Below are 13521 nucleotides of genomic sequence, written 5' to 3' on the forward strand. Positions count from 1 at the left end.
AACAGTAGTTGCTGCAAATTTCTATACATATTTTTTACTTTGTGAACTATTATCTAAATATTTGCCTCTTAAGCTAACTTCAGTTCCAAGAATGCCAGTACAGTTGAACTGTACAGACAAATGGCAGTGCTGTAAGGAAAGGCAAAGGAGGCACATCAATGCTCCTATGAAGACAGGAAAAAGTTAAAGAGTCTGAAAAAAAAGGACAAAGCTGAGGATACTGAATCAACATTATTTTAACAGAAATATTAAGCATTCATTTATCATGTTAAGCAAGCAGCAGAGATGCAGTACAGAATCACAGAACAGTTTGGGCTGCAAAAGCCCTCTGAGACCATCGAGCCCAGCTGCTCCCCCAGCACAAGGCCACCACTGCCCCATGGTCCCAAAGTGACACATCCACACGGCTTTTAAATCCCTCCAGGGATGGGGACCGTGTCCGGGGTAGCTGTGCCAGGGCTGGACAGCCCTTCCATGAAGAATTTTCCCTAATATCCAAGCTAAACCTCTCTGAGGAAGCAGAGTAGGCAACGGAGGTAGGTCATGTTTAAAGGTAACACCTGAAACGTAAATTCTTGCTGCAGAAACCCATGAAAGACCCTGGAGCAAATCCAATGGGGACGTGCCAAGGAGCACCAGCCCAGCCCCAAGGACTGCTTGGTGCCAGAAGCTGTGGGCTCTGGGCAGCGATGCCTCATGCACAGAAATACTCTGGCTTTTACCAGTGGCTGCACACAAAATGCTGGTGTCTCACTACCTGCACAATGAGCCATAAGGAACATTCAGACTAAAAATATTACTCAGCAATTGCTAGTAGGAAGAACTCCCGAACACTAATCAGATTTTTTAAAAAATCAATAAATCTTAGAAATCCTAGGCAGTCAGCAGTTATTTACCAGTAGTACATTCTCAAGTCAAAACTAGCTTGTAAAATTTGAAGCTAGTTATTTTACTAGAATAGGAGTATTATGACCAAATTTAAATAAGATTTAATAAGAAGGGTTACTCCACTTCCATTAGTTTAATCATCAGTTTGCCAAGAAATGATCCAGAGAACCAACACTGCCAGAACTGACTTCACAGCCTGTTATACCAGCTCAACACCAGATGGTAACAGCCACCAGTGGGTGTTCCATGTTCTTTGGAATAAAACACTTGGAGGACTTGGACATTTACATTAGGATTACATCCAACTTCAATACTTCAATCTGTTTGTTTATCTAATACAAGGCCCTATTATCTCAGTTACTGGATATTACATGATACTAAATCAATGTCAAACTGACAATCAGTTTGGAGAGAGACACGGGAAGAATAAGGTCCAATTGTGCTGTTCAGTGCAGATGTTCCCAGGACAGAGGTTTGAGCCCAATCTCGCTCCCATCACACACTGCCCACCAGGCCAAAGCCTTCATAGGGCTAAAAAATAAAGATTGTTTAGGCTGTTTAACAAAGGCAAGAATGCACAATAAAATGAATTGTTGTCTATCTGACTCCACCACCATAAAACAGGAGGAATGCCCTGAATAAAATAATACCCTTCTTATAAATGGCTGACCTAATATTCTATTTATAAGCAGCTGCAAAACAACATCACTTTATATTTCTGTGAAAAATTCTGTATAATTCTACTGATGCAGAAAGCAATTACAGCTACAGCCACATCTTATCATCCACGGATGCCTTTGACATAAACCACTACCTACAGTCACAGAAAAGGTGATTTAAGGCAGTGGTTTAATCCATCTTTATCTTCAGTATTTTCAGATTTTACTGTTCATAAAGCAACTAGTGGCACTTCTACAAAACAAAGATTCATGTGAATTGGGGAATAAAAATTTATAACCAAACCACACCCACAGTATAAATGTAAACAGGAAATGAAACGTAGATCAGGAACTTCTAAGCAAGAAATAGTTTTTTTTTCCAACATGCCCACTTTTGAGCAGTTACTTCAGGAATGGCTACTTTGAATATAGAGATGTGCAAAATACACATCTAGGTTTGCATTAACACATAGAGCATTGAAACAGAAGTAGAACTTTTGGCCATATCTCAAGTGACTGCTTAGCAGGGAGAGGCACATGAGATTTCTCAAGAAAAAGACACAAATGTGAAGAGAGAATTAAAGAACAAAATAAAAACATGAGCTGGATGAAAGAAGAGGAAGAGAAGAGAAGAGAAGAGAAGAGAAGAGAAGAGAAGAGAAGAGAAGAGAAGAGACTAATAGAAGGTCAAGTAGAAAAGTGAGTAAGTTACGGGAAAATCAGAAGAGGAAATAAAGCAGTGGGATGCAACTGGCTGAAATAAGCAAGTAAAACAACACCTGAGCACTCTCAGTAGGAAGCTGTACCAGTTGTGAAATATCATTGGGACATTATAGAGCAAGGGGAAACAATGTGATTTTAAAAACTGTCAACAAAACCCACAAATCCAACACTCACATTGAAAAAATATGTAAGACTTGTTTCTCAGTTGCTTGAAAAAACAAATTTGATTTTTGTTTAAAACCACTGCTGAAAGAATACCTGAAAAGCACCACCATGACTAGCAAAAGTTAAATGGCAGTGCAAGTAGGCTGTTGAGAATATTACCTTTAAAATAAAGAAAAAAGCTAACATGTGCCTCCCCTCAGCTGCAGCAATAGAAACCATGAAAATACAATTATGCACAAGTTTAGGGCTTAATGTCCAAATAAAACAAAAACCAGGAATGGCACATAAAGTAATCCCAACGATGGTAATTATGAAAATGCTTGATTGAGCAAGCAGCAGCAGGCAGGGTCCCTGTGCAGCAGCCACACAGCTCCGAGGACAGACAGCACCCTGCATGGATGGAGCACGAATGGGACAGGAAGGCTCTGCAGACCAGTTCATGCACTCTCACCCCACAGCGCCAGCTGCACTGGGACTGCACCGGGCCACTCTGGGCAGCACGACAGGGGCACACGGTGACCCAGCACAACAAGTGACTTGCAGGAGCCCCGTCCGTGCCTGTCCTGCAGTGGCTCCTGCACATGCCCCCATCCCTCCAGAGCCCGTGGAGCTCAGAGAGACACTCCACGATGCCAAACATCAGCTGATGCACACAGCCTGTCAGAGCTCTGTGCTCCGGCTGCCAGGGCCACAAGGGATTGTTCCAACAGACCAGGGAATGCCACCTTGAAGATACAGCCCTACCCTCTCCCCCAGTATAACCAGGAGCAGATATAGCAGAACAAGAAAAATGCTTATTTTGGAAAGAAAGTTCACACTATCTCAAGATACAAAAGCAGAAAAAGCACTCTCAGAAAAACCTCCACTTACTAGAGATTTTCTCAGTTAAGTAAGAACACCTGCAAAAAGAAAAAAAACCAACAGTTTTCAAGCTTAAAACATGCAGTATTTTTTTCATGCTTCTTACCTGCCAAGGGGAAGACTCACAAGCAAATTTTAGTTAATTGCAAGGAAGACCCAATACATGACAAGCCTTATGTTAGAGTCTCAGCTCACACAGAAATGCAAAGGCACATAAAGACACAAGAAAAGTACTTGCAACTACCTATAAGCTCAAGCACCTTTTACAGTAACAGAGAGAACACGTGTCCCATATGTGACAAAGAAAACATTAATGTCATACTTCAGGAAAGACACTTGGAAAAGATATGTAGCATTGCTGCTTAATGTTCCATATGTGTCTCAAAACCAGCAATGAATGCCAAGAAAATAAATCTACTTGGGCTTAAAGCAAATTGTACATAAAAGATAATACCTGAGGGTCTCCAAGGAAATGACTTCTCAGTAGAGCTGCAGAAAGAAAAAAAAAATTATCACACAAATGAACCATGTGGTTAGTTTTTATTTTATTTTTAATTAATCATAGAAACCTTTACAAAACCCCCCAGCAGATAAAACTTAAAAAATAGTTCATGTAAGTACCACTCTTCAGTGCTTTACACCTGACAACCAAACCATTGGCTATCGAGTTCAATTTTCTATTAGTGCATGGGAATTATTCACTGTAACTTCCTGTACACCACAGCACCAGGCAGTGCAACCTGTCTGCAACAGGACAGGTCACAACTTATGACACAAACTCCTGTTCAAGGTGTTACGCTGTCAGTGACAGCCCCCACCAGTGCAGCAGCACTGCACATCCAGCGTGCACAGCCTGCCGACACTGTGCACCACCAGCAGCATTCTGCTCAGAGCGGCAGGCACCGCTCGCGGCAGAGCCCAGCAAAGGAGGCTTGGGGATCGCCACTCGAGAGCATCTGGCTTCTACATGGAAAGCAGTTCAAAAGTCGTAGGTCTGTTTCTGTTCATCTTTTTGCTGTTGTTTCAGTTTCCAGTTTTCCAGAGAGATTTCTGATCCTTTGTACAGAACAAGTCAAACCACCTGACACACACAGCTACAACTCTGAGAGTGAGGAGGTGACAGATGTCACACTGTCCAGGTTCGCAAGACACCTTCAGAGCCAGCTACTGCACAGACCAAGCAGGTGTCTGATATCAGCATAAAACCCAACCTTCTCCTGCATTTTTCCAATACTGATTTTTTATCAAACTGTCTTCACCTTTTGTCCTTCCACCGAGTCGTGTGCTTTCCTGTGCTCACAGTAGTACTGATGCAGGCAAATGCAGAATTCATTCATATGTTATTAACATTCGTCTAAATATTTTTATGGGAAAATCTATTTCCTCACTCTTAATATAAAATATCAAACTTTGAATAATACACTATTTTTCGCAGTGATTATAAGCTACTGTCTTCCAAATAAAAAGCTTTTCAAAGGAAAAACAGGCAAGTCCATCAGATTTGATTGTGTCTAACTATCAGCATGAGACTGTGATTTTGGTAAGATGTAGCAATTTCTAAATGACCTTTTATTTCACTTCTTTCTCCCACAGCTCCCGATTGCAAAAAACTAGCTCGGCCACAGGAACAGCATGAGATACTTCTTTTCTAAAATGAAACAACCATTTAGGAGTCTTTTTGGAAACAAAATATTTGTACAAAAGAGGGCTAAAGAGACATGCTAGCACAAACTGAACTAGAGTTACAATGAAACTTCAAGTAAAAGGAGAATTCCAATGCAGACTTCAGGCGTCTGGAAGTCAACCTCTGGCCCCAGAGCTCTCATGCTACCTGAATACCAAGTTTTCCACTCTTGCCCTTTTGCTCTGCTCTTGAGACTTTTTGGAAACTCAGTTCCTCACACTGAGGCAACATGGCTCTGTGTTGCTGGCAATGGTAACACACACTGAATACACACATATACTTTATTGTCACACATGGAAGGCTATAACCCAGAGCACGTCCCTGCCCAACACCCCTGACTACTTGAATTTCCTCTGCAGGTACAGAACGTAGGAATGGAAAAGGCTGCTCTGACCATGGGTCACAGGAAGAAAGATGCTTCATTGACACTTCAGCTGGTTAAGCATTTAACTTGACTCTTAAATATTAAATAATTTTGGAACAAGTCTAGTGTCGGAACCCAGAATGTCCCTCAGACATTCTTGGATGTTCCAGACCCAGGCCAGAAGCATCTGAGACCCTGGCATGCAGCCAGAAACCCCTGTGGCTTTGAATCTGACCCATGGAACAATTTAGCAGCCTTGCAGGAAGAACAAGAAGTCACAAAAGTTTAGGTATTGTAGTAGAAGTAGTCAGGAAGTGAAAGGAAGGATTTTTGAGTGCTGTACAAGGGGGTTTTTAGCCTTGTACGCAGGGGTCCGAGTTTTGTACATGGGGGTCAGGGATTCTAAGATGGAGGGATTTGGGTGTGCCCTGTGCTCTTTCTTTGTCCTTCCCAGCCTCCATGTCTTTGGTGATGTTGGCACTCACAGATTGGTTTAGAGTAGAAAGTCACTATTCAATATAGATGATGGGCATTGGGGAAAAGGTATAAACATGTAACATGTAATGTGTGATATAAAAGATGGCACCAGCCCCCTGGGAGGGCAGTGTGCCTTTGTCTGACCTGCTGAACGGGCCACAGCAGCTCAGGGAGAGAATCTTTAGATAACCAACAATAAACTACCTTGAAACCGGACGACTGAAGACTACTGAGTGTTCCTTTGAAGGCATGGGTTGGAAGAGAGACTTTTCCATCTTTTGAGGTCACCCCAATCCGAGGGTGAGTCCCAACAGTCTAGCATGCATCACCTACTGATATGATCACCTATTTTGTCACCTAGCAGGTGCAATATTTAGAAAGCAGCAAATCTGTCAGCTTTGAGCAGGAACTCCAGTGCATTTCACCCCAGTGTTTAAAAGCCTCTGTGGTGACACACTGCAGGGCCCATGCCGAGCTGTTGCTGGGATTAGTCACAATGCTGATGCTGTCTCTTCCTGACAGCAGCACGTAATGTATCCAAAGAGAGTACATATGTGGCAAGCTTCACTTTGGAAAATGTTAATTTAGCCCACTACTACCCTTGAAAAAGAATTAGGTTAGTAGAGTAGAAATGCAGAAATAGTCCTACTAGAGATATCATAACAGCTTGGTATGAAGTACAGTTTCCAATTAGAGAAGATAGAGACAAATATGACAGTAACACAAATATTTGGAAACTGGAGATGGAGCATGCATACAAAATGTGCTGAAATCCATTTACACCTTGTTTTTTTACCCTTTTGACGTTTTTCTTCACTTGTATTTTTAAGGATTTGGATTGGTTTATTGGGTTTTTTGTTTGAGGTTTTGATTAATTTGATTTTTTTGTTGTTTGTTTGTTTTTTGGTTTTGCCCCTTTCTTAATTTCACACCTTTTCCTTGCCATTTCACTGCTTTAGATCAAAGCTATCTTAGATACAAAATTGAACCAGCTGCCAATATGGAAAAAGTAAAAATCTGATACATGGAAAAGGCTTTGCATGAAAACATTCAGAAAGAAAACACACTAAGAGTCACCAGCACTGCTTTACATTTTCATGTGGCAGCTCACAAACTTTGCAGCTTTGAATTTCCAGGTTGGAACAGGGGCCAGCGTCTCTCTCAGTGAGTGAAAAGGCTCTGCCACTCTGCTAAGGCAGAAGGGGCTGGTGGAGGTCCCAGCTAGGTCTCAGCCCGCACCTGTGCACAGCACAGCAGGCCTTCAGGAACAAAACTGACACTTAGGAAAACTGCAGATTTCTGGTTTTGTTAAGCAGTGTGCTATTTTTTTAAAAACTATGTAAGCACAATTATGATCTCCAGTTCCTAGACTGGACAAGTCAATTCCCAGTGCATCTTTTGCAGGTTTTGCATGACATGAAACAGTTAAAGCCTATTATCCCTGCCAGTACTCCATAAGGTGAGAAGTATTTCTAACTTAAACAGTGCCACTTGAGAGAAAAGCAGTGATTTCCGTCGCCTACCTTCCTGCTTGGCTGTACTGCTGCTGTCATCAAGAAAAGGCAACAGATGAAAAAATTAAGTACTATTTATTAAATATTTATAACATGGTGAAAAGCTGTAAAAAGCTAAAGATGTAATTCTGTTAAAGTGTGTGTGCTTCACACATGGCGGCGCAGCGTTCCAGCTCCCCGCGCGGCACGGCCCCGTGGCTGGGACGCATCTGAGCTGCGAGGCGCAGCAGCAAAGGGGCATCCCGCAGAGCTGCAGCCCCGCTGCAGCACCCGGCACAGGGAACGCGCTGCTGCACTGCCTTCAGCTTCCACCACATCAACGACACACTCGCAACTGCGTGCACTGCATGGAAAACTCCGCGGAGCTTTAAATTCTTGGTACAGGGGATTTCTCTAATAAAACGCCATGCACTAAACTCCAGAATCTTTTATCACCCCTTACAAGCAACTGGAAACCACAAAACCCAGTATTTTGCTTTTCTTGTTGAGACAGGTAAGCAGACATTTTCACAAATATTTTAAGTAAATTAGGTAATTTTCATTCTTCAACTTTTCTAACAGCTATCTTCTTGAACTCACCAATATAACTGATTCTTCTACCCACTCTGCCAGACCCTGTACCGGGAACCTAAGCAATCCTATGCTCCCCCCCAAAACAAATTAACCAGCACTGCCCCCAAAAACAGGTAGTCCTGGGACTTGCTGGCTGTTTCCAGGCGACCCTGGAAACCACTAATTCTCCAGGTGTGAATTCAGAAAGCGTCTGGAATACACTGTAATCATTACAGAGGCCTCTTGAAACTGTCCCGTAACTCTTTACAGCAAATCTGCAGTTTTTTAATCCTTCAGATATTAATAGAGGTGAACAGCTATCAGTGAAAATATACGGATAGAGGACATAAGCACTACTAAAAACCTTTAATTTCTGGGACAAATGAAAGTAAAGTCATCAGGACCTGTACCTTGTGCTGGCGATACTTGGTGACTCTGCTCCAAGCCTACATCTCTCTAGCTGATTAGCCACAATTTGCCTTTCCACTTCCAGTTCTCTGGTAAGTCTTTGAAATTGAAGCTCCTGAAATTTCAAAATAAAAAGAAAAGCATTCTTGATGTTAAAAAATGAGTGTGGATTAACTCTGAAACAATCACTGATTCATCACAGTTGTGTGTTGTGTTTTGACTCTTCATTAGGTGAATAAACTACAAAAGTGGAAATTAAATGGGTCTTTAAATCAGTGATTCATGCAAATATTGATTTATCACCTGTTACAGAAAGAAAAACATGTTTAAGCATTCTTGGGTTGTATTACTCCTGCAATTAAAATTTTTGTGTCTTCTTACATTACCACAGTCTAACAAAATCAGTGCCTACAAAGTCAGTCTTCACCCTAATCTATAAACAAGGAAACCGGAAAATATCCTAACCTTTCCAACCACAAACCTTCAAATCCTAAATTATCCCACATACTGACTGTATTTGGAATCCTTAAGATTTACAACTTCAAACTGCCTGGGTGTACAGATGTGCTATTTCCCCTTTTCAGAGTTCAGCTTATTTTATATTTCTTGGTCAAGGGTACCAAACTTCTTCAGCCTTTTAAAGGGCTTTTGGAACGCAACACTGCAAGGGCAACGTGGGAAATACCAGTGCTGCACAGGACGGGTGTAACTGAAACCTGGAACCATTTTCTAAAGCTCTCTGAAATCCAGACTATGTCACATCAAAGAATATTGAGGGCATTTTTCTCCTCAGTTAGCTTTTATTGACCAGGGAAAAGGGTTCTCTTCGGCAAGTGAATTATTTTTCAAACTGATACTGTAAACCCTCTGAAGTTTCGGTAAAACATCTAAAAATAGACGAACACCAATATTCAGTAATCAGATGAAGCACCAAGCAAGTCTTACATAGAGGTCAAGTGCAACACAGAGCACTCGCTTGATGTGAAAGCTCAAATGACCGATGGGGTTTCTCCCGTGTGTGACTCACGTTGTGGTAGTGCCCAGCAGCTGTGTGGAGCCAGGGACGGCAGCTCCTGCAAACTGCTCCTTCGCACCCCACATCACACGGAATGGGGTGGAACCATTTCCCTTCCACCAGCCACTCTCCACTCCTGCCCTTCCAGAGGACACGTGATTGTAGACACATCCAAACATTTCTGAAACTCCCTAACCAAACTGAATAAACACCTTAACATCCCTGGCTTTGGCCAGAAAAAGTGGGTTTGCATCCAGGACATGTTTCCTGTTCCTCATGATTAAACCAATATTTAAACAGCAATGTCATGGATGCAAAATGTAAATCTAAACCTATTGTTATTTACTGATCTTTTAATTAGACAAATAAAATTAAACATGCTAGCCATTAATTGTTTCCATTCAACCAATCTATATTAATTTCCCTTTCCATTACAGATAAAGGCATTAATGAACGCATTATTCTAGAAAATATCTTGCTGCATAACATTTCAAGCAATAAATTGCCCATTTAAATAAAAATCCTTGGTTTTTGCCCCACTACAAAAATTCAAAGGCAATTTTAAACCGAAGAACTATACTTCTATTCTTCTTGAGAGTAGAAGAGGGGAATGATGTAAGTGGACAACACAGCAATATTTAAACAACATTTAAAAGCAAAACTCGCTTGTATTCTATCAGAAAAAGTGAGATAAGGAGAAATAGGAGAAAAAGCCACCAAGCCTCATTCGGCCACTTCAAAGACACTTGCACTGCTGAGTTGGGAACAACACCATCAGCTGTCTATTTACATTGTTCCTCACTTGATCTTGGCATTGACCAGAAAGCCACAAACTGCACAGTGCACTGAACAGCAGAGGAGTAAGAGGCCTGCAACTCATCTGCCAGTTTTAAATCACGCTGATGCTTAGCAAGAGCCAATGTGCTTTGGCAAGTGCAAGCATAGTAAGAAAAAAAAATCCAGCTGTTTTCTAGTCTGAGTACATTCTGGCATGCCCAGCCTGGAAGTCCAATGAAGCAGCAGTTTACAAACTTTGAAACCATGGGTGCTGATTTGTGTATGTGCCTTCTTAAATTTGAGATCTGCAGCAGGTGCTATGTCTTAAATCCCTGCATAAATACACAAGATGGATAGTTTTAGAGCTACTGTCTTTTTTACAGCTGGAATACCTCTTGCCTTAAAACTTTCTTCTTTTACCTTAAATCATATTATTATTATTATAGAAAATGAAGTCCTAAAAAGCTCTAAATTAATCATCTTTCTAGTTTATGCTTCCTTATAATGAAATTTTACACCACTCTGAGTGCACACTGGCCATAGCCCCCCAGCGGGTATCAGACAGCACACTAGCTCTGGCAGGAATCTATCGGAATTTGCTCCTCTCTCCAGCTTCTCTGGGAGCAGTGGGAGAGATCACTTCTTGAACAGGATGCTCCCTGCACAGAGCTCTGCCCTGGGCACAAATCACAACTCACTGACTCCTACAGCACTGGCTACTGACAAAATGGCATTGCAGGACTCAAATACAACTCTTAATAAGCTTATTAGCATTTGCAGCAGAACATCTATGTGGCAAGCACATAGTAAAATCAGACATAAAATTACAGAACACACTGCCTTACAGCATGCCAAGGAGCAAACAAACCTTCTTAGACACACTACACAGGCTTGGCCAGAACGACTTTTATTCAAAATTATTCAACATACATTGAGGGAAAAAAAAGCAATCTGTAATTCTATAAACCTCTTTAGCAGCAACTACTTAATCACCTTATCGAACTGCAGGTTTTATGTTCATAACCTAAAATTCCACTGCAAAGCCACAGGCCATAATTCTTAATACGAAACTACAATAAAAGCTTTAAGCACAATTTCAGCTCCAGATCAGGCAGCCCACACACATGGGGCAAGAAAGCAGCTCGCTTTGGAAAGCAGTTGTACCAACTGCAGGCAGACAGGCTGCCGTGAGTGAAAACCAGAGCCCAGAACATTATGGAGCTGTCTCATCTCCTTTTGGAGGCTGCAGCTTTTTTCAGAGGAGGGCCAAACCCTGTGTTGGTGTTGCAGTGCTCACACCAGGTGACCAACTGCTCTTCCTTGGTGAGCTCTGCCCAGCAGGAATCTCACTTGGGATGACATTTCATTGCACCAAGGTACAGGCAAGGCCACTTACACCAATCTCAGCAGCTGAATCTTCTTTCTATGTAAAAGCTCAGTGTCTCTGAGAGGCTCAAGGGCAAGGGACAACAGCCACCACTGTGCTGGGCTCTTGCCAGCAAATATTTGAAAACAAGTAAGTAATGGGAATGCTGTTAGCACAACTGACCATGTAGACTGCCATTCTCCTGTTGCAGGCATTGTATAATAGAAGAGGGTTTAGAGGCAATTCTGTGCCTTCCATCTGCATCCCATCATGATACCATGTTGCAGATTCACCTTTTTCATTTATGTTAACGAGGAACTTTTATCCCTCAGTAACATAGATGAGAATGAGGAATCTGCATTCACCACACAGAAGAATAAAGATTACTTTCTTCCCGCCCTTTTGTGATTTGAGGACCTCTGGAAAAACACAGAGAGCATTAAACAAACAGTGGTCCAGGTGGCTAGTGAAAGGTTTGCTACCGACAGCTCTGCAAGAATCAGCAGCAATTGCACAAGCTGCGAAGAGAAGTCACAGATGCCTTTCGAATGGCTGATGCCTGGCTAGCCAGACCCAGGCTGGGCAGCTGGACATCAGAGGGAGACAATGCCTCCAATAAGCAAAGGCATCTCTTGCAGCTTCTTGACTTGACCAGTCCTCAGTGGCTGCTGTGGCAGGAGACTGGGCTAGCATGGGCTGGCACTCCCAGCTGCAGTAACACTGGGATATGCGAAGTTGCTTCAAATGCCAAATGTCGCTGTCTACGAAACAATATAAAGGTAATTGTAAGCTGAACTTTGAAATGTTTCCTAATCACAAAAGAGTTGTCTGTTGAACAATTGACCTGAGCCTCTTTCAATAGCTCAAGTTACTCAGCTAAAAAAAGCGTAGCCTGCATTTGAGGGGAATATTTTTACCCTGTGTTTACTATTTCCTACTCGACTGTAAACACAGTGCAGAGCCACACAACTTCCATCACCCGTGAAAGTTCACACAGTGCTACAAAAAAGGCTATTATATTTTGGATATTTTCATGATACAAATGTGCAACAAAGAAGAGGACAAACAAAACAGAAGTTGATTTATACCTTCCTTTATGTTAACCTCTTGCACTGATCTATGCAAAGTTCTCTGTTCCTACCTACCGTAATTCACAGCTAGATCAAGCAACTGACTACTTAAACCCACACTGAATACTGTATTTTCCAAAATGGATGTCATACTGTAGTGACCCAATATTTAAATTCTCTACCAGAATCTATTGCAGAAAAAGCCTGTACTTCTAACTAACCATATTAGTGCAACTTTAATATTTTCTGTAAAAATTAAGTTTACTCACGCACACAACTGCATTTGCATGCTTTCAGTATCTCAGTATCTTCCAAAACAGAAGACAAAAGATAAAAAATTGGACAGTGTAGAGAGAATCACAGATTACAGGATGTGAGATGACACAGCTACAATTACTGGCTGATCACACTTACTCTGTATTCAACAGCAGCAGACCATTAAAGCCCTTAATACTTTTATGCATGCATTGTTCACTAGTCTGGTACAACAGTTTAGTGCTGCTCTAGCTGATGAGAGATCAAAATTTTAGCATTTTATAAAAAGCTTACTGTTGCCAGTGGCAGGAGGGAAGAAAGGCACTGGAGGCGTTCCCGGACTGCCTCTGACACATCCTCTCTGGAAGCTTTGTGACAGCACTCGGGCAGCTCGAGTCAGTGCTGGAGCTGAGGGTACTGCTCTGCCAGCTGGGCACCAGGGTTCAGCTGCTGCTGAGCAGACAAGCTGATAATCTAAACCAAGTGTGCTACACAAGGTGTCAATACTCCAGCATACTCAGAGGCCCCCACAGCTCCAGACAGGCTCTTTTCCAAGGGGAGTTTCTCCTCTGAAGCCTAACAGTACAAAGGAGAAAGGAAAATTAACTTCTGGGTCATCATATGGATAAAGGAGTACAGAGAATTTTGATGAGGGAAATGGGCTAGCTATTTCACCTGAGACAGCAGTGGCATTAAATTTATTCTAGAATAAGATCTTTAGGAAGTTGACATCTCAGACTTGA

At 41.9% G+C, this 13521-nt stretch overlaps 1 protein-coding gene across 10 annotated transcripts in view; it reads right to left on the reverse strand.

Moving 5' to 3' along the window:
* Window positions 1-13521, reverse strand: part of PKP4 (plakophilin 4) — a 67293-nt gene that overhangs the window by 20789 nt on the left and 32983 nt on the right. For 5 of the 10 annotated variants that reach the window (XM_038141981.1, XM_038141982.1, XM_038141989.1 and 2 more), the window contains 2 exons: window positions 8298-8410; window positions 3751-3785 (listed from right to left, as the gene is read on the reverse strand). In XM_038141981.1, the coding sequence (XP_037997909.1) occupies window positions 3751-3785; window positions 8298-8410 (148 nt within the window). Of the gene's footprint in view, window positions 1-3305; window positions 3335-3750; window positions 3786-8297; window positions 8411-13521 lie in introns of those variants that run through there. The other 5 variants (XM_038141985.1, XM_038141984.1, XM_038141988.1 and 2 more) reach the window with 3 other exon arrangements.

Source organism: Motacilla alba, chromosome 7 (assembly GCF_015832195.1).
Source record: "Motacilla alba alba isolate MOTALB_02 chromosome 7, Motacilla_alba_V1.0_pri, whole genome shotgun sequence".
Lineage (NCBI taxonomy): Eukaryota > Metazoa > Chordata > Aves > Passeriformes > Motacillidae > Motacilla > Motacilla alba.